Here is a 19,476-nt window from a genome sequence, read left to right on the forward strand (position 1 = left end):
TGGTACATACATTAAACATAATGGTTCTACATAGGATATGTATCTCTATCTTACATGGACAGCTATTGTAACTTAATTAGTACATACATTGAACATAATGGTACCACATAGGATATGTATCTCTATCTTACATGGACAGCTATTGTAACTTAATTGGTACATACATTGAACATAATGGTTCCACATAGGATATGTATCTCTATCTTACATGGACAGCTATTGTTACGTAATTGGTACATACATTGGACATAATGGTACCACATAGGATATGTATCTCTATCTTACATGGACAGCTATAGTAACTTAATTGGTACATACATTGAACATAATGGTACCACATAGGATATGTATCTCTATCTTACATGGACAGCTATAGTAACTTAATTGGTACATACATTGAACATAATGGTACCACATAGGATATGTATCTCTATCTTACATGGACAGCTATTGTAACTTAATTGGTACATACATTGAACATAATGGTACCACACAGGATATGTATCTCTATCTTACATGGACAGCTATTGTAACTTAATTGGTACATACATTGAACATAATGGTTCCACATAGGATATGTATCTCTATCTTACATGGACAGCTATTGTTACGTAATTGGTACATACATTGGACATAATGGTACCACATAGGATATGTATCTCTATCTTACATGGACAGCTATAGTAACTTAATTGGTACATACATTGAACATAATGGTACCACATAGGATATGTATCTCTATCTTACATGGACAGCTATAGTAACTTAATTGGTACATACATTGAACATAATGGTACCACATAGGATATGTATCTCTATCTTACATGGACAGCTATTGTAACTTAATTGGTACATACATTGAACATAATGGTTCCACATAGGATATGTATCTCTATCTTACATGGACAGCTATAGTAACTTAATTGGTACATACATTGAACATAATGGTACCACATAGGATATGTATCTCTATCTTACATGGACAGTTATAGTAACTTAATTGGTACATACATTGAACATAATGGTTCCACATAGGATATGTATCTCTATCTTACATGGACAGCTATTGTAACTTAATTAGTACATACATTGAACATAATGGTACCACATAGGATATGTATCTCTATCTTACATGGACAGCTATTGTAACTTAATTGGTACATACATTGAACATAATGGTACCACATAGGATATGTATCTCTATCTTACATGGACAGCTATTGTAACTTAATTGGTACATACATTGAACATAATGGTTCCACATAGGATATGTATCTCTATCTTACATGGACAGCTATTGTAACTTAATTGGTACATACATTGAACATAATGGTTCCACATAGGATATGTATCTCTATCTGACATGGACAGCTATTGTAACTTAATTGGTACATACATTGAACATAATGGTTCCACATAGGATATGTATCTCTATCTTACATGGACAGCTATTGTAACTTAATTGGTACATACATTGAACATAATGGTTCCACATAGGATATGTATCTCTATCTGACATGGACAGCTATTGTAACTTAATTGGTACATACATTGAACATAATGGTTCCACATAGGATATGTATCTCTATCTTACATGGACAGCTATTGTAACTTAATTAGTACATACATTGAACATAATGGTACCACATAGGATATGTATCTCTATCTTACATGGACAGCTATTGTAACTTAATTGGTACATACATTGAACATAATGGTTCCACATAGGATATGTATCTCTATCTTACATGGACAGCTATTGTAACTTAATTGGTACATACATTGGACATAATGGTACCACATAGGATATGTATCTCTATCTTACATGGACAGCTATTGTAACTTAATTGGTACATACATTGAACATAATGGTTCCACATAGGATATGTATCTCTATCTTACATGGACAGCTATTGTAACTTAATTGGTACATACATTGAACATAATGGTTCCACATAGGATATGTATCTCTATCTTACATGGACAGCTATTGTAACTTAATTAGTACATACATTGAACATAATGGTACCACACCACATAGGATATGTATCTCTATCTTACATGGACAGCTATTGTAACTTAATTGGTACATACATTGAACATAATGGTTCCACATAGGATATGTATCTCTATCTTACATGGACAGCTATTGTAACTTAATTGGTACATACATTGGACATAATGGTACCACATAGGATATGTATCTCTATCTTACATGGACAGCTATTGTAACTTAATTGGTACATACATTGAACATAATGGTTCCACATAGGATATGTATCTCTATCTTACATGGACAGCTATTGTAACTTAATTGGTACATACATTGAACATAATGGTTCCACATAGGATATGTATCTCTATCTTACATGGACAGCTATTGTAACTTAATTGGTACATACATTGAACATAATGGTTCCACACCACATAGGATATGTATCTCTATCTTACATGAACAGCTATTGTTACGTAATTGGTACATACATTGAACATAATGGTTCCACATAGGATATGTATCTCTATCTGACATGGACAGCTATTGTAACTTAATTGGTACATACATTGAACATAATGGTTCCACATAGGATATGTATCTCTATCTTACATGGACAGCTATTGTAACTTAATTAGTACATACAGTGAACATAATGGTACCACATAGGATATGTATCTCTATCTTACATGGACAGCTATTGTAACTTAATTGGTACATACATTGAACATAATGGTTCCACATTGGATATGTATCTCTATCTTACATGGACAGCTATTGTAACTTAATTGGTACATACATTGGACATAATGGTACCACATAGGATATGTATCTCTATCTTACATGGACAGCTATTGTAACTTAATTGGTACATACATTGAACATAATGGTTCCACATAGGATATGTATCTCTATCTTACATGGACAGCTATTGTAACTTAATTGGTACATACATTGAACATAATGGTTCCACATAGGATATGTATCTCTATCTTACATGGACAGCTATTGTAACTTAATTGGTACATACATTGAACATAATGGTTCCACACCACATAGGATATGTATCTCTATCTTACATGGACAGCTATTGTTACGTAATTGGTACATACATTGAACATAATGGTTCCACATAAGATATGTATCTCTATCTTACATGGACAGCTATTGTAACTTAATTGGTACATACATTGAACATAATGGTTCCACACCACATAGGATATGTATCTCTATCTTACATGGACAGCTATTGTTACGTAATTGGTACATACATTGAACATAATGGTTCCACATAGGATATGTATCTCTATCTTACATGGACAGCTATTGTTCAATAATTGGTACATACATTGAACATAATGGTTCCACATAGGATATGTATCTCTATCTTACATGGACAGCTATAGTAACTTAATTGGTACATACATTGAACATAAAGGTTCCACATAGGATATGTATCTCTATCTTACATGAACAGCTATTGTTACGTAATTGGTACATACATTAAACATAATGGTTCCACATAGGATATGTATCTCTATCTTACATGGACAGCTATTGTTACGTAATTGGTACATACATTAAACATAATGGTTCCACATAGGATATGTATCTCTATCTTACATGGACAGCTATTGTAACTTAATTAGTACATACATTGAACATAATGGTACCACATAGGATATGTATCTCTATCTTACATGGACAGCTATTGTAACTTAATTGGTACATACATTGAACATAATGGTTCCACATAGGATATGTATCTCTATCTTACATGGACAGCTATTGTTACGTAATTGGTACATACATTGGACATAATGGTACCACATAGGATATGTATCTCTATCTTACATGGACAGCTATAGTAACTTAATTGGTACATACATTGAACATAAAGGTTCCACATAGGATATGTATCTCTATCTTACATGAACAGCTATTGTTACGTAATTGGTACATACATTAAACATAATGGTTCCACATAGGATATGTATCTCTATCTTACATGGACAGCTATTGTTACGTAATTGGTACATACATTAAACATAATGGTTCTACATAGGATATGTATCTCTATCTTACATGGACAGCTATTGTAACTTAATTAGTACATACATTGAACATAATGGTACCACATAGGATATGTATCTCTATCTTACATGGACAGCTATTGTAACTTAATTGGTACATACATTGAACATAATGGTTCCACATAGGATATGTATCTCTATCTTACATGGACAGCTATTGTTACGTAATTGGTACATACATTGGACATAATGGTACCACATAGGATATGTATCTCTATCTTACATGGACAGCTATAGTAACTTAATTGGTACATACATTGAACATAATGGTACCACATAGGATATGTATCTCTATCTTACATGGACAGCTATAGTAACTTAATTGGTACATACATTGAACATAATGGTACCACACAGGATATGTATCTCTATCTTACATGGACAGCTATTGTAACTTAATTGGTACATACATTGAACATAATGGTTCCACATAGGATATGTATCTCTATCTTACATGGACAGCTATTGTTACGTAATTGGTACATACATTGGACATAATGGTACCACATAGGATATGTATCTCTATCTTACATGGACAGCTATAGTAACTTAATTGGTACATACATTGAACATAATGGTACCACATAGGATATGTATCTCTATCTTACATGGACAGCTATAGTAACTTAATTGGTACATACATTGAACATAATGGTACCACATAGGATATGTATCTCTATCTTACATGGACAGCTATTGTAACTTAATTGGTACATACATTGAACATAATGGTTCCACATAGGATATGTATCTCTATCTTACATGGACAGCTATAGTAACTTAATTGGTACATACATTGAACATAATGGTACCACATAGGATATGTATCTCTATCTTACATGGACAGTTATAGTAACTTAATTGGTACATACATTGAACATAATGGTTCCACATAGGATATGTATCTCTATCTTACATGGACAGCTATTGTAACTTAATTAGTACATACATTGAACATAATGGTACCACATAGGATATGTATCTCTATCTTACATGGACAGCTATTGTAACTTAATTGGTACATACATTGAACATAATGGTACCACATAGGATATGTATCTCTATCTTACATAGACAGCTATTGTTACGTAATTGGTACATACATTGAACATAATGGTTCCACATAGGATATGTATCTCTATCTTACATGGACAGCTATTGTAACTTAATTAGTACATACATTGAACATAATGGTACCACATAGGATATGTATCTCTATCTTACATGGACAGCTATTGTAACTTAATTGGTACATACATTGAACATAATGGTACCACATAGGATATGTATCTCTATCTTACATAGACAGCTATTGTTACGTAATTGGTACATACATTGAACATAATGGTACCACATAGGATATGTATCTCTATCTTACATGGACAGCTATTGTAACTTAATTGGTACATACATTGAACATAATGGTTCCACATACATGTAAGGTCTGATTAAAAAAGGCCAAATGACAGAAATTTTGTATTAAAGAATGATGTGCTGGAAGTCTGGTGGGTTACTGGTTTCAAAAGTTGCTAGTTACATGGGAAAATTTGGTTGTCCATGAGATTTATTTGATAAGAAAAAAATTGTATACAGAAAAGTGTGAACGAAACTAAATGCATATCATTTTGCTCAATAATGTTAATTTCAATTCCGTGTTTGGTAGTGGCTGGCTTATAACATGTTTGCACTTTTGGATATTTAATAAATTTTATAGTTATAACTCTCATCTTGCAGTTTGAATGAAATTCATTCATATACATTCAAGATGGGATTTCAGAATGACAGAAATATTTGATTTTGCTGAGTTTTTAACATTTAAATGACTACCATCTTAAATTTAATCATCAAATGAATAATTATGCATAGGACTAGAGAAAACACTGGGTTTTATTTTATAAAAAAACAATAGCTAGAAACTGACCATGGCCATATTTTTGCTCATTTCATGAACTGGTAATAAAATTCTAACTACTGGTAGACTTCCTAATAATAACTTTTCACAACTTGTTTTGATGAATTCAAATTGCAAGGTAATATAGACAATTTTAGTATAAAAAAAACATGATAATAAAAAACACATGTCAGTGAGTTGTATACTGTTAACACCACTTACCTCTAGAAAGAAATTAACTAAATAAGGATCTGCTTTGAGTTTAGCGCATACCATACACAGGAACTGAATTTCTTCTTTCTCTGTTGGACCTGCTCTCACTTCACCGCACACTTTTATGAGCCTCTGTTAAAATACAATTTACCACTTTATTGTTTGGCACAACAGATGTGTACAATGCATGGACATTATTAACCCTACTGAGATCTTAAGCTACTAAATGTACACCATAGAATTCAATAGTATTGGTACAGCTGGCAGGAGGAAAGAAACAACAAACAAAAAAAGATATAAACCATATATTAATAGGTGACAATGCTTGGATCAAACAATGAAAAGCTATTTAATTGAATATCTACAACTCCAGGGGAAAACAATTATTTAATTTAATTTTTATAAAATGTCTTTTCTAATGATTTGCGTAAATGAATAAAAGATAACACTGTTCTATCCATGAAAATAGCAATGTACTGCAGTTAATTTACGTAACAATACAACATGTAAATAACCTCTTACTGTGCATTGTTATGGTAAGTGTTACTTAAAATAATAGAAGGGGGGGACTACTTTTTAATGCTCTAGAGTGAACGTTATTAATAATTGTTCAGATTGGGATCTCAGACATTTCTGATTTGCTGAATAATATGGTATGACAGGGGATTAAGCAAACTGTGCTGTTGGTATTTTTAGCTTAGGATAAGCTGATTGGTATGTTACTACATGTATACTGTAATGCCAGGGTTCTCCCCAGAAAAAATGCATAGCGCCGGGGCTAATTTGCATAATAATTTGCATATCATTTACATATCTTTCCTTCATTGATTAACAGAACTTATTTACAATTATGAATATTAGTGAGCTCAGTCACAGGGCAAATATTTTTTTTAATGGAATCAACACATTATGTTTCACAATTTAGAAGAGTTTGAAACATTCTCGAAATACAAATGCTACAGACTAAAAACAAACACAAATACATTATTGTTGCAATTTAATTGTTTAGTAAAACGTTGAAGGAAACACATTCAAAACGTTAAGCCAGATTTATGTTCACGAATCTCATAATTTTATTCACTCCAAAAACATTCTCCTTCAAAAAATAGATCACGTAATTAATTGACGTATTGTTGTAATTTATTATTCGTACCATCAACTTCTAAAACGTTTACAATTACAGTAATGAGCGAACAAATAAAGCTTCAAAACGATCATCAAAGTTACGACGTGACATAACTTACTTGGCCATGTTATACACCAGTTATAGCAATAATTCCTCAACAAATTTTACTTCTTTTTTTTTTTTTGATATGAAATGTAAGTAAAATCCGACTTATTTTTTCGGGAGCGATTATTTTTGATCACTTGATCGCTTCGGTAAAAAAAAAACAGACCCGCCATGATGTTTGTGAAACATTAGCATGTGTCCTTTGACCCGATGGGTCAAGAATTCCATTAACCAATCAAAATGCCGCATGGTAATGCCGGTAGAACCCGAAGTTTTCCGAATGGTAGTGATCATAAAAATTACATTGCGGAAGTAAAGCGATGTCGTAGCACGATGTATTGGCATCCATTTCAATTGAGAACTGCATGACAGCTTTCGAAAGAGGTGATTTGCAATTTTTAAAAGGTAAATTAGGTCTTGAAAGAAGAGTTTTTACATGATTCGCAATGATAACAGTTCAAATGTATTTTACCAAATCACGCAATAAACACGTTGTTTTTTTCTTGAGTAGCGTGAACTGATCGTGAACTCTGATTTGACCATGTTATATCGAGGTGGAATTGATTTTGAAATAATTTTAGCTTTCAATCTAAAGACTGTGTCTATCGCAGAAAGTATTTACTTACAAACAAAGAGGTGCTAATTCCACAAATTTGACTAGCCGCTACGTATCGTGCGACTAGGTCTATTGTTTATAAATTATAATCCACGACTGGCAGGATGCGTGTCGGTCGGTACGTAATTATACCAACAATCAGACAATAGTCCTCGTCGGAAGCATTTCCGTGGTGGTCACTAATTTTGAGTGACGGTCGGGGCCGACCGGCGTGGCGAACAAAGCTTTTTCACATCTGATATTGGCATGTCAAATATGAAATCAAGCGCCGAGGTGGGAACACATAGCGCCGAGGTCACAAGTGAAGCGCCGAGATTCACAGGTATAGCGCCGCGGACCTCGGCGCTAAAAAGCCTTGGGGAGAACCCTGAGCATTGGACCACTGCAGAACTATAGCAGAACTATTGAGACCTTGCTAGAGGGTATCAGAATTTAAATATAGCAGAACTATTGGGACCTTGCTAGAGGGTATCAGAATTTAAACATAGCAGAACTATTGGACCTTGCTAGAGGGTATCAAAATTTAAACATAGCAGAACTATTGGACCTTGCTAGAGGGTATCAGAATTTAAACATAGCAGAACTATTGGACCTTGCTAGAGGGTATCAGAATTTAAACATAGCAGAACTATTGAACCTTGCTAGAGGGTATCAGAATTTAAACATAGCAGAACTATTGAGACCTTGCTAGAGGGTATCAGAATTTAAACATAGCAGAACTATTGAGACCTTGCTAGAGGGTATCAGAATTTAAACATAGCAGAACTATTGAGATTTTGCTAGAGGGTATTGGAATTTAACATAGCTGGTCTGACATGAACCTCCTGCATACAGTGTAAGCAGCTGATTTTGTTATGCCAAATCATTAGAAATATGACTTGCTGACATATTTATCTAACTTCAGTAACGTTTTTACTGCAAAATTGTACACTGGACTTCCATACCAATTGGTATGTTTGCACGTACACATTAAGTCCAGTGTGAGCAGCTTATAAGACTGTGATGTTTGCTACTAAATCAAAGCATTTGTTTTTATTTGTAACTTCTTCTATACTTTCATTTACCATAAAATTAAAATTAAACCAAAGCATAATTTTTGTTATCACAATGAAATTTGGACTATACAATTTCAATTGTAATACTGATGGCATTATTTTTGCTATTTTGCAATCCGTCTGAGTGTCATGACAGCTTATAAATATGACTCATCCTTCAAAACATTGCTCAGGAACCCGGCCCTGGACAAATGACCCCACTAGAGGTCGCCTTGATGTCAGATATGTATGTAATTCAGCAAGCACTGATGCATGCATATCCTTGCTTGCCAGGGTAGAGATGAAGTAAAAAATATGATAATTTTTCATTGCTAGAAATTTATTACCTAGAAGGCGGGCATGAGAACTTAATTTCATGGAGCCCTCTCCAAGCTTGAATAACCGCAGGGTTCTCCCCAGAAAAAATGCATAGCGCCGGGGCTAATTTGCATAATAATTTGCATATCATTTACATATCTTTCCTTCATTGATTAACAGAACTTATTTACAATTATGAATATTAGTGAGCTCAGTCACAGGGCAAATATTTTTTTTAATGGAATCAACACATTATGTTTCACAATTTAGAAGAGTTTGAAACATTCTCGAAATACAAATGCTACAGATTAAAAACAAACACAAATACATTATTGTTGCAATTTAATTGTTTTGTAAAACGTTGAAGGAAACGCATTCAAAACGTTAAGCCAGATTTATGTTCACGAATCTCATAATTTTATTCACTCCAAAAACATTCTCCTTCAAAAAATCGATCACGTAATTAATTGACGTATTGTTGTAATTTATTATTCGTACCATCAACTTCTAAAACGTTTACAATTACAGTAATGAGCGAACAAATAAAGCTTCAAAACGATCATCAAAGTTACGACGTGACATAACTTACTTGGCCATGTTATACACCAGTTATAGCAATAATTCCTCAACAAATTTTACTTCTTTTTTTTTTATATGAAATGTAAGTAAAATCCGACTTATTTTTATCGGGAGCGATTATTTTTGATCGCTTGATCGCTTCGGTAAAAAAAAAAACAGACCCGCCATGATGTTTGTGAAACATTAGCATGTGTCCTTTGACCCGATGGGTCAAGAATTCCATTAACCAATCAAAATGCCGCATGGTAATGCCGGTAGAACCCGAAGTTTTCCGAATGGTAGTGATCATAAAAATTACATTGCGGAAGTAAAGCGATGTCGTAGCACGATGTGTTGGCATCAATTTCAATTGAAAACTGCATGACAGCTTTCGAAAGAGGTGATTTGCAATTTTTAAAAGGTAAATTAGGTCTTGAAAGAAGAGTTTTTACATGATTCGCAATGATAACAGTTCAAATGTATTTTACTAAATCACGCAATAAACACGTTGTTTTTTTCTTGAGTAGCGTGAACTGATCGTGAACTCCGATTTGACCATGTTATATCGAGGTGGAATTGATTTTGAAATAATTTTAGCTTTCAATCTAAAGACTGTGTCTATCGCAGAAAGTATTTACTTACAAACAAAGAGGTGCTAATTCCACAAATTTGACTAGCCGCTACGTATCGTGCGACTAGGTCTATTGTTTATAAATTATAATCCACGACTGGCAGGATGCGTGTCGGTCGGTACGTAATTATACCAACAATCAGACAATAGTCCTCGTCGGAAGCATTTCCGTGGTGGTCACTAATTTTGAGTGACGGTCGGGGCCGACCGGCGTGGCGAACAAAGCTTTTTCACATCTGATATTGGCATGTCAAATATGAAATCAAGCGCCGAGGTGGGAACACATAGCGCCGAGGTCCCAAGTGAAGCGCCGAGATTCACAGGTATAGCGCCGCGGACCTCGGCGCTAAAAAGCCCTGGGGAGAACCCTGTAACCTGTGTGAAATTTTAACTCAAAATATCACCTCACGAAAAATTAAAGCAGTTAATCATAAGGCCCAGATCAAACAAATTGTTGTCATACTTTTACAAAAAATCAAAAAAAAAATCAATTTTCAGCAAAAATAAAAATCAAAGCACAATTTTGAAACTTACATGAACGGGTCTGTGGACATTTACATGTGGCAGCAATGGTTGCTTTACTTTTCCTAACAGATTGGCAAAAAAAGATAAAACTACTTGCTTCATACCACAGGGGCACTGTAAGATAAAAATAAGTTATTAGTACATGTATATAGAGACAAGAAGATAGTGAAGAATCATGAATGGAGAACTTCATATTACATAGTTTGACTGATATCTTATTTCAGTACCGGGGGGGGGGGGGGGGGGGGGGGTACTTGCAAGCTTGAACAAAATGGGACTTATTGTATGTTGGATCATTAAAATACAATTGAACACAGACATTCCTGTCATTTACAAATGCATTATTATTTACTTACATCAGCTTTTCCTAATGCATGTAAAGTTTCTAGTATTTTATGTTGTAGTAAATATTCCATACATGGTCCAGTCTGATCACTGTCATTGTTAGCTTCTTCCTGAGTTAGTATATCCAACATCTGATCTATATGTGATGGAATATTAGTTTCCTCCACTGGAATTGAATCATCTAACAAAAGAAAACATCAGTGGAATAAAGTAAGTGCCAAAATGGGTAGCCAGGAACATTAATTTCCTCACTAAGCAAAATTCAATCTCAGTTAAAGAAATATAAACCAGTTCAAAATGTATCGAAGTGCACATATAGTACAGTCAGTGTTAGTGAGCACCTGTCTATAGTGACCACTTTTAGGCAGTCTCAAGATGTAACAAATACATATGAACCGGTTCACATTCTGTTTATCAAACAAATTTCCTCAAGTTCATTGACTTTTTGATCAACACAAATAAATGTGTTTTTGATGCAACAGTAGTATTTTACTATCTCATTTTTTCCTAGACAAATATTATGTCAATATTATTTAATAATATTATGAGTTGTCAATTGTACAAGTTGCCGACCCAAATAAAAATAATTCAACCTCTATATAAAGATCACCTGTCAATGTACTTTGTATTTTGTGTGCTCACTATACACAGGTTTGATTGTATATCTGTATTTTAGTGAAGCAAAATCACGTTGCAGTATCTACAAAGATGGTATAATAGAAGCATAAAAAATATAGCACCAATTTTGGGCACTGTCAGCAAATGATTAATCTGAATAAGAAAAGGAAATACATACACCACAATTGATAATAATAATGTTATGCTTTCTCTGTCATTAGTAGCCTGACATGTAGGCATGAATGGTGCACTCGCCGGCCGAACGGCATCAGACACCACTAACACCTGACATTACACACATTATGATAAAAATCCAGTGATCACCCAGATAACACTCAAAACAATCCAGAGAGCATCCAAATGTCACTCAAAACAATCCAGAGAGCACCCAAATGACACTCAAAACAATCCAGTGATCACCAAGATAACACTCAAAACAATCCAGGGAGCACCCAAATGACACTAAAAACAATCCAGTGATCAAACAGATAACACTCAAAACAATCAAGTGATCACCAAGATAACACTCAAAACAATCCAGAGAGCACCCAAATGTCACTCAAAACAATCCAGTGATCACCAAGATAACACTCAAAACAATCCAGAGAGCACCCAAATGACACTCAAAACAATCCAGTGAGCACCCAAAAACACTAAAAACAATCCAGAGAGCACCCAAATAAAATGCAAAACAATCCAGTGAGCACCCAAAAACACTAAAAACAGTCCAGTGAGCACACAAAAAAAATGCAAAACAATCTAGAGAGCACCCAAAAACACTAAAAACAGTCCAGTGAGCACACAAAAAAAAATGCAAAACAATCCAGAGAGCACCCAGATAACACTCAAAACAATCCAGTGAGCACACAAATAAAATAAAATAAAATGCAAAACAATCCAGAGAGCACCCCAAAACACTAAAAACAATCCAGTGAGCACACAAAAAAAATGCAAAACAATCCAGAGAGCACCCAGATAACACTCAAAACAATCCAGTGAGCACACAAATAAAATAAATAAAATGCAAAACAATCCAGAGAGCACCCAAAAACACTAAAAACAGTCCAGTGAGCACACAAAAAAATGCAAAACAATCTAGAGAGCACCCAAAAACACTAAAAACAGTCCAGTGAGCACACAAAAAAATGCAAAACAATCCAGAGAGCACCCAGATAACACTCAAAACAATCCAGTGAGCACACAAATAAAATAAAATGCAAAACAATCCAGAGAGCACCCAAAAACACTAAAAACAGTCCAGTGAGCAAAAAAAAAATGCAAAACAATCCAGAGAGCACCCAGATAACACTCAAAACAATCCAGTGAGCACACAAATAAAATAAAATGCAAAACAATCCAGAGAGCACCCAAAAACACTAAAAACAATCCAGTGAGCACAAAAAAAAAATGCAAAACAATCCAGAGAGCACCCAGATAACACTCAAAACAATCCTGTGAGCACACAAATAAAATAAAATGCAAAACAATCCAGAGAGCACCTAGATAACACTCAAAACAATCCAGTGAGCACACAAAAAAATGCAAAACAATCCAGAGAGCACCCAGATAACACTCAAAACAATCCAGTGAGCACACAAATAAAATAAATAAAATGCAAAACAATCCAGAGAGCACCCAAAAACACTAAAAACAGTCCAGTGAGCACACAAAAAAAATGCAAAACAATCTAGAGAGCACCCAAAAACACTAAAAACAGTCCAGTGAGCACACAAAAAAAATGCAAAACAACCCAGAGAGCACCCAGATAACACTCAAAACAATCCAGTGAGCACACAAAAACACTAAAAACAGTCCAGTGAGCACACAAAAAAAATGCAAAACAATCCAGAGAGCACCCAGATAACACTCAAAACAATCCTGTGAGCACACAAATAAAATAAAATGCAAAACAATCCAGAGAGCACCTAGATAACACTCAAAACAATCCAGTGAGCACACAAAAAAAATGCAAAACAATCCAGAGAGCACCCAGATAACACTCAAAACAATCCAGTGAGCACACAAATAAAATAAAATGCAAAACAATCCAGAGTCAGAGCATCCAAAAACACTAAAAACAATCCAGTGAGCACACAAAAAAAATGCAAAACAATCCAGAGAGCACCCAGATAACACTCAAAACAATCCAGTGAGCACCCAGATAACACTCAAAACAATCCAGTGAGCACCCAGATAACACTCAAAACAATCCAGAGAGCACCCAGATAACACTCAAAACAATCCAGTGAGCACCCAGATAACACTCAAAACAATCCAGAGAGCACCCAGATAACACTCAAAACAATCCAGAGAGCACCCAGATAACACTCAAAACAATCCAGAGAGCACCCAGATAACACTCAAAACAATCCAGAGAGCACCCAGATAACACTCAAAACAATCCGGAGAACACCCAGATCAATATGCACTCAAAACAATATGCAAGTATCGTTTATGTACCGTTAACTATGTATATTAACAATAGTGAATTGTGTCAGGTCACCTTTTATGCCAAGTCAGAATTTTTAACTTTTTTACTGTTTAGAAATACAACAAATGTTTCAACACACATCAATTAGCACACTAACTAGTGACATTGTAAAGTTGGTGACAGCATGGAACTATAAACCCCAGGAAGAACAACGAAACTAAGAGGATTAAAAAAACCTTTGTCTTAGTTTATCTTACAGTGCTTTCGCTTTTGTTTCCACGACATTAGTCATACTCCATGTTAGTTGCCGCCGATACGCCCGTTTCAACCGCTTTGCTGGAAACGGAAAACTTGAAAAAAAAATTTCATATCTGCGCAGTAAAATATTTCGTTCACTACGCATGCGCAAACAAGTCGGTCTGCAGGGTGACCTTCAGTGTACCGGAAATCATGCAACGGGTCGGAGTTTTAGCGAGTTTTCATAATTTTTAATGTCGTTTTTAGATTACTTTTTGTTTTTTTCAACCCTCGAAAAAATAAGGTTGCGAAAGTTTGCGAAACATGGGGTTTGGTGAGCTGTTTGTTGTTGAGATATCCCGACTAATTCCGTGTTTCCCTTCGATCGCCAGAAGTGGCAATGTGTTTTTTTTTCCCGTTGAATGTCGATCATTTATCAGTGTTTTTATCTTGGCGCCATTGTTTTTTTATGCTATAACCGGAACAACTCGGTCACGTGATCTCCCGGAGTCGTCCGATTGACTCCGAAAATGACCGATAGTCGGAGATAAACGTTCATTTGCGTAAATCGGCTTATTTTTTAATGCGACAAAATAAACAGTCAAAATAAACATTCGACATCGCGGCAACTATCATAGTTCAAAGGAAACGAAGTGGTTGTTCTTCCTGGGGTTTATAGTTCCATGGTGACAGGAACATAATTAGCAGTCTGGATATCATAGACATTTCACCAACACTGCATACCATGCATAGTATCAACATACAAACTATTTGTGCATGAGTTAGCCCATTCAAAAGAGAGTTAAATATACCAGGTTGTATAGAATCAAAAGCATGACACTGTTACAGATTTATTGTAATTAAGGGGTCAACTTTCACCATATGACACGGTCACAGCTACAGAAACAACAAAGAAACCCACCTTTGTTATCTATGAAATAATGAGTGACAGCTTTCCAGTGATAAACAAAATCTTCTTGCAGTGACAGCGTTGGAGCAAGCTGTTGAAATATACATATATTCAGTCATTGCAAGAATATATTTTTAAATTCAACATAACTAGCTTGTGAAAATAGAGAACAAAATGCAACTTTGCAAGTAACAAAAAGAACACAATACAAATGACGTATCATTGTTTTAATTCATGAAACACCACGATGCCATGGTATTTGCTAGGAACCCAGTCACATGTTTTTATCTCCAGTAATCAATGCCTGGGTGTCAGATGATTTACATAATACAGGTCAGGTCAACATAATTTCAGTTATATACTATGTTGATAATACAGACATACATGTATATATTATACTACCCAGGATACTTGTGATACGCTCAAGTAAGTTAGTAACTACGATTCTATTGTTAAACTCAATAAATATTATGAAATATTCAATGCCAGCTCCATGCCACATTACATAAAAGAGGGGGGTATCAATGGAAAAGGAAATGGTTGATATCGAATGTCAAGAGACTGAAACATAATGAACTGTACGAAAAGAATGTTTGAACTGAGTTAATCTATGAACTGCGCGGCGTAAAAAATGTATAGAAAACAATGCGATTTACTTGGCACCCGACAGTCGCAGACCGGCTGTGCCACAGCTGATCACAGTGATTGTTGATAATACGAGACATTGCCAATGGCATTCGGGAAACTTACCGCTTCAACAGCTTGGTGCAACACAGCAGCAAACTTATTAAACATTTTCAGAAACTCAAAAAGCTATTTTCACTCGATAATCGCATTATAGCAACAGAAATGTTATATTTTGGGAGGAATCGACGAAAGTCCAGAGAAGCGAAGACGATAGTAATGACGTACGACGTGTTTACTTTCCTCCTTTTGATATGCGTTATTTGTTTACTCCAATATACTGGGCGTCTCATTTTCAATATGGCTGCCTATTTTTTGATTCCGACAAACTTACTCCCGGAACTTGCTAGCAACTTATCCTCTTTCAAATGAATAATAGTTCATTACAAATTACTAAGTTTGCATTTCTAATCGTAACTGCACGTTTTTACAAAATTTGCCGTATTTTTATACTGCATAAATCTTCAGACGCACTTGTATATCAAAAATTGCCGTTGAGGGCAGCCTGTTTGCTGTCTTGAATGGCTCTCGCGCGACGTCACATGTGGACATTCCGAAACGTGATGAAGTACAATTTGTGATACAGTGAGATGATTTATGAATATATGTGAAGAAATTCGATGTATAAATCATAAAAACGTGTGTTTCTAAGCTACACAATGAACAGGAAATATACAAACTATTATAAGAAGAAGAAGGACAAGGATTTACGCGATGTTCTTAACAAGAAATGGAACTATGGCCAAGACGCTTCTGAATCAACATGGCATCGCCACACTTTTAACAAGACGTACAGAGATAATCGAATTAGACTGAACCAAAAGCAAGGTTGGTTACATTTTATAAGTATGTTCTAAATTTATCCAAGTAATTGAGCCATATTCTATTCACATGTTTTACGTGATACGGATTTGTATTATTTTTACGAGGCGAAGTCTTGGTGAACGCAGACTCGTGGGTCAGATATAGACTTGCTAATTTATGCAACATTCCTCTATCATGATGTCTTAGCTCTGACAAACTTTTTTTGCAGGTTTTCCCTACACTCGTCAAACCCCTTTTGTAAATGCGTTCATTAGTTCCATACATTTTCCGTTCACAAACCGACTTTTTTTTTTTTTTTATAAATATTTATAAATTATTAATTTAAATCGAAACGAGAGGTTTCTTATTAATCAATGGTAATGTAGTAACATTAGTGGGACCGCCCACCCACTTCGGCCTGTATGTAATGGTTATGCCAACTCGCCTTGTAAGTAACCATTTGATAAGTTTTTGTGCCCTCTTCTGAAGTCAATATGGGGCATAGGACTCTCCAACTTTATCATGTACTGTACTAAATGTAAACTACAAAATTGAACCACTAGCTGTTACCAGTTTCTTTCTTTCTTCCCTCACTTATAGTTTTATATTTTACCCCCAAATACATTTAATTTCACAATGTAAGATGTTGGTCAGTCACAACTCCTGTTTCTTCGGCGACATCAGTATTTTCGTGTGCATTCGCTTCATCTGCAATTCAATCAAATTACAATCAGTCTCTGACTTGCGTTTGTTCTTTTTATTCCTTCTCTTGAGAAGACTACCAGTATAATCCTTAGTGTCCATGATACATTCAGCTGGCAACTCACCAACCTCAGGTGTTTCCTTTGCTTTGGATTTCTTTTGGTAAAAAGTGCAATTTTCGACTTCTTGTTAAAAAACGCAAATCCAATTGCTTTAATGTTATACATGTAGGTACATGTACCTCAGATAGACCTCTTTCAAATTTGTTCATTTTCTAATGATATCTTCAGTTCTTTAATGAACGAATGTCACATTACATTTTTATGTTTTCGAATAATACAATATTTATGCTGGAAAACACAGTATACAAGTACTGGAAACTGCCCAAGTACAAAGTTTAGTCAAATCACTAAGCAAAAGATACTACCATAAAAGTCATAGTATAAACCACATATGATATTTTAACAGAAAACTTTTAATATTTAACATTTTTCTAACATTTATTTTATATTTTTACAGTGTTTGTTTATTTGTTTATAAAGTAATGTATATTGGCCATAGATGATGTATTTCCCATGCATTATTTTGTGTCAAATAAAATATACTATGTAACCGCATCCCCAATTCTGGCTTCAGATTTAAGGTTAATTCTATTCTTATATGTGATAATGATATGCAAAAATACCAAATAAAGATCACATTTGTTTTTAGAGAAACTTCACTTGTCTCCTGTTATTTAACCTGCATACATTATTCGCTTATTATCCCAAGTTTATTATATCATTGCTATTTTCTACCAAGTTATAATTATGCTTAAAGATACCATTCGACCTACTCATTGTCGGCGTTGTGTAGCCTACAAAGTTTCCATAAGCTAAAAGTTGTATTCACTGCTCTTGAATGGGGAAACAACCAAAAAACTGCTGAACGTTATGGCTTGAATGAATAGCAAGTTGAAACAAAAGGACAAACTTGCTGTCAGATCAAAGTCAGTGAAGCGTCTTGTGGGTGGAAGTAGATTGGTAAACAGCAAGGAAGCAGATGACAGTTTGATGGCATGGTTTGATAATCAGCGCAAGAATGGTAATAGCGTGACCAGTAGACAGCTACAAGGCCAAACTCTACAAACGTCTGCAGACCAGACTTTTAAAGCATCAGATTAATGGTTCTGCTGTCTATCAAGTCGTCAAAGAACAAGAAGACAGAAATTCCCACCCGATTTTGAAGAAAAAATCATGTTTTTCCATAGATTTGTCATCAGACTTCGGCAACAACTTGATCATCTGCTGTTCAATATTTTTAATATGGACGAAACCCCTTTACGGTTTGCCATGCTTTGAAACCGTACACATCGGAGCATCAACAATTCACATTAAGACTACAGGAAACAAAAAAAGCGTTTCACCGTGGTATTGATAGCTGCTGCTGATAGGACGAAGCTGAAACCAGTGGTGATATTTAAAGGAAAGAGAGACCAATCACATTTATCCACAAACAGTGTACAAGTTTATGTACATCCAAAAGGTTATATCGACGAACCGGGTAAGTAAATAAATTCATGTCAATATTTGCAGTTTTGAGATTCCCATTACGCTTGGTTGATATTTTTATTTGGCTTGCTTGTTCGGGGTGCCAGGAAACG

At 34.9% G+C, this 19,476-nt stretch overlaps 2 protein-coding genes across 3 annotated transcripts in view; one reads left to right on the forward strand and one right to left on the reverse strand.

The window, feature by feature from the left end:
- The window catches only part of LOC102807339 (FHF complex subunit HOOK interacting protein 2A-like), a 58,277-nt gene extending 41,695 nt beyond the window's left edge, over positions 1–16,582 (reverse strand). For both annotated transcript variants that reach the window (XM_085504564.1, XM_085504565.1), the window contains exons 1-5: positions 16,395–16,582; positions 15,657–15,735; positions 11,460–11,629; positions 11,113–11,217; positions 6,200–6,322 (exon numbers count right to left, since the gene is read on the reverse strand). In XM_085504564.1, coding sequence (XP_085360690.1) covers positions 6,200–6,322; positions 11,113–11,217; positions 11,460–11,629; positions 15,657–15,735; positions 16,395–16,439 — 522 coding nt within the window. In that variant the 5' untranslated portion in view covers positions 16,440–16,582. The remainder of the gene's footprint in view (positions 1–6,199; positions 6,323–11,112; positions 11,218–11,459; positions 11,630–15,656; positions 15,736–16,394) is intronic.
- A 244-nt stretch (positions 16,583–16,826) lies between these two features.
- LOC144344835 (uncharacterized) overlaps positions 16,827–19,476 on the forward strand; it is a 51,310-nt gene continuing 48,660 nt past the window's right edge. The window contains exon 1 of the mRNA XM_085504686.1: positions 16,827–17,156. Coding sequence (XP_085360812.1) covers positions 16,988–17,156 — 169 coding nt within the window. The 5' untranslated portion in view covers positions 16,827–16,987. The remainder of the gene's footprint in view (positions 17,157–19,476) is intronic.

This window comes from Saccoglossus kowalevskii, chromosome 10 (assembly GCF_978046115.1).
Source record: "Saccoglossus kowalevskii chromosome 10, keSacKowa6.1, whole genome shotgun sequence".
Taxonomy (NCBI): Eukaryota; Metazoa; Hemichordata; class Enteropneusta; family Harrimaniidae; genus Saccoglossus; species Saccoglossus kowalevskii.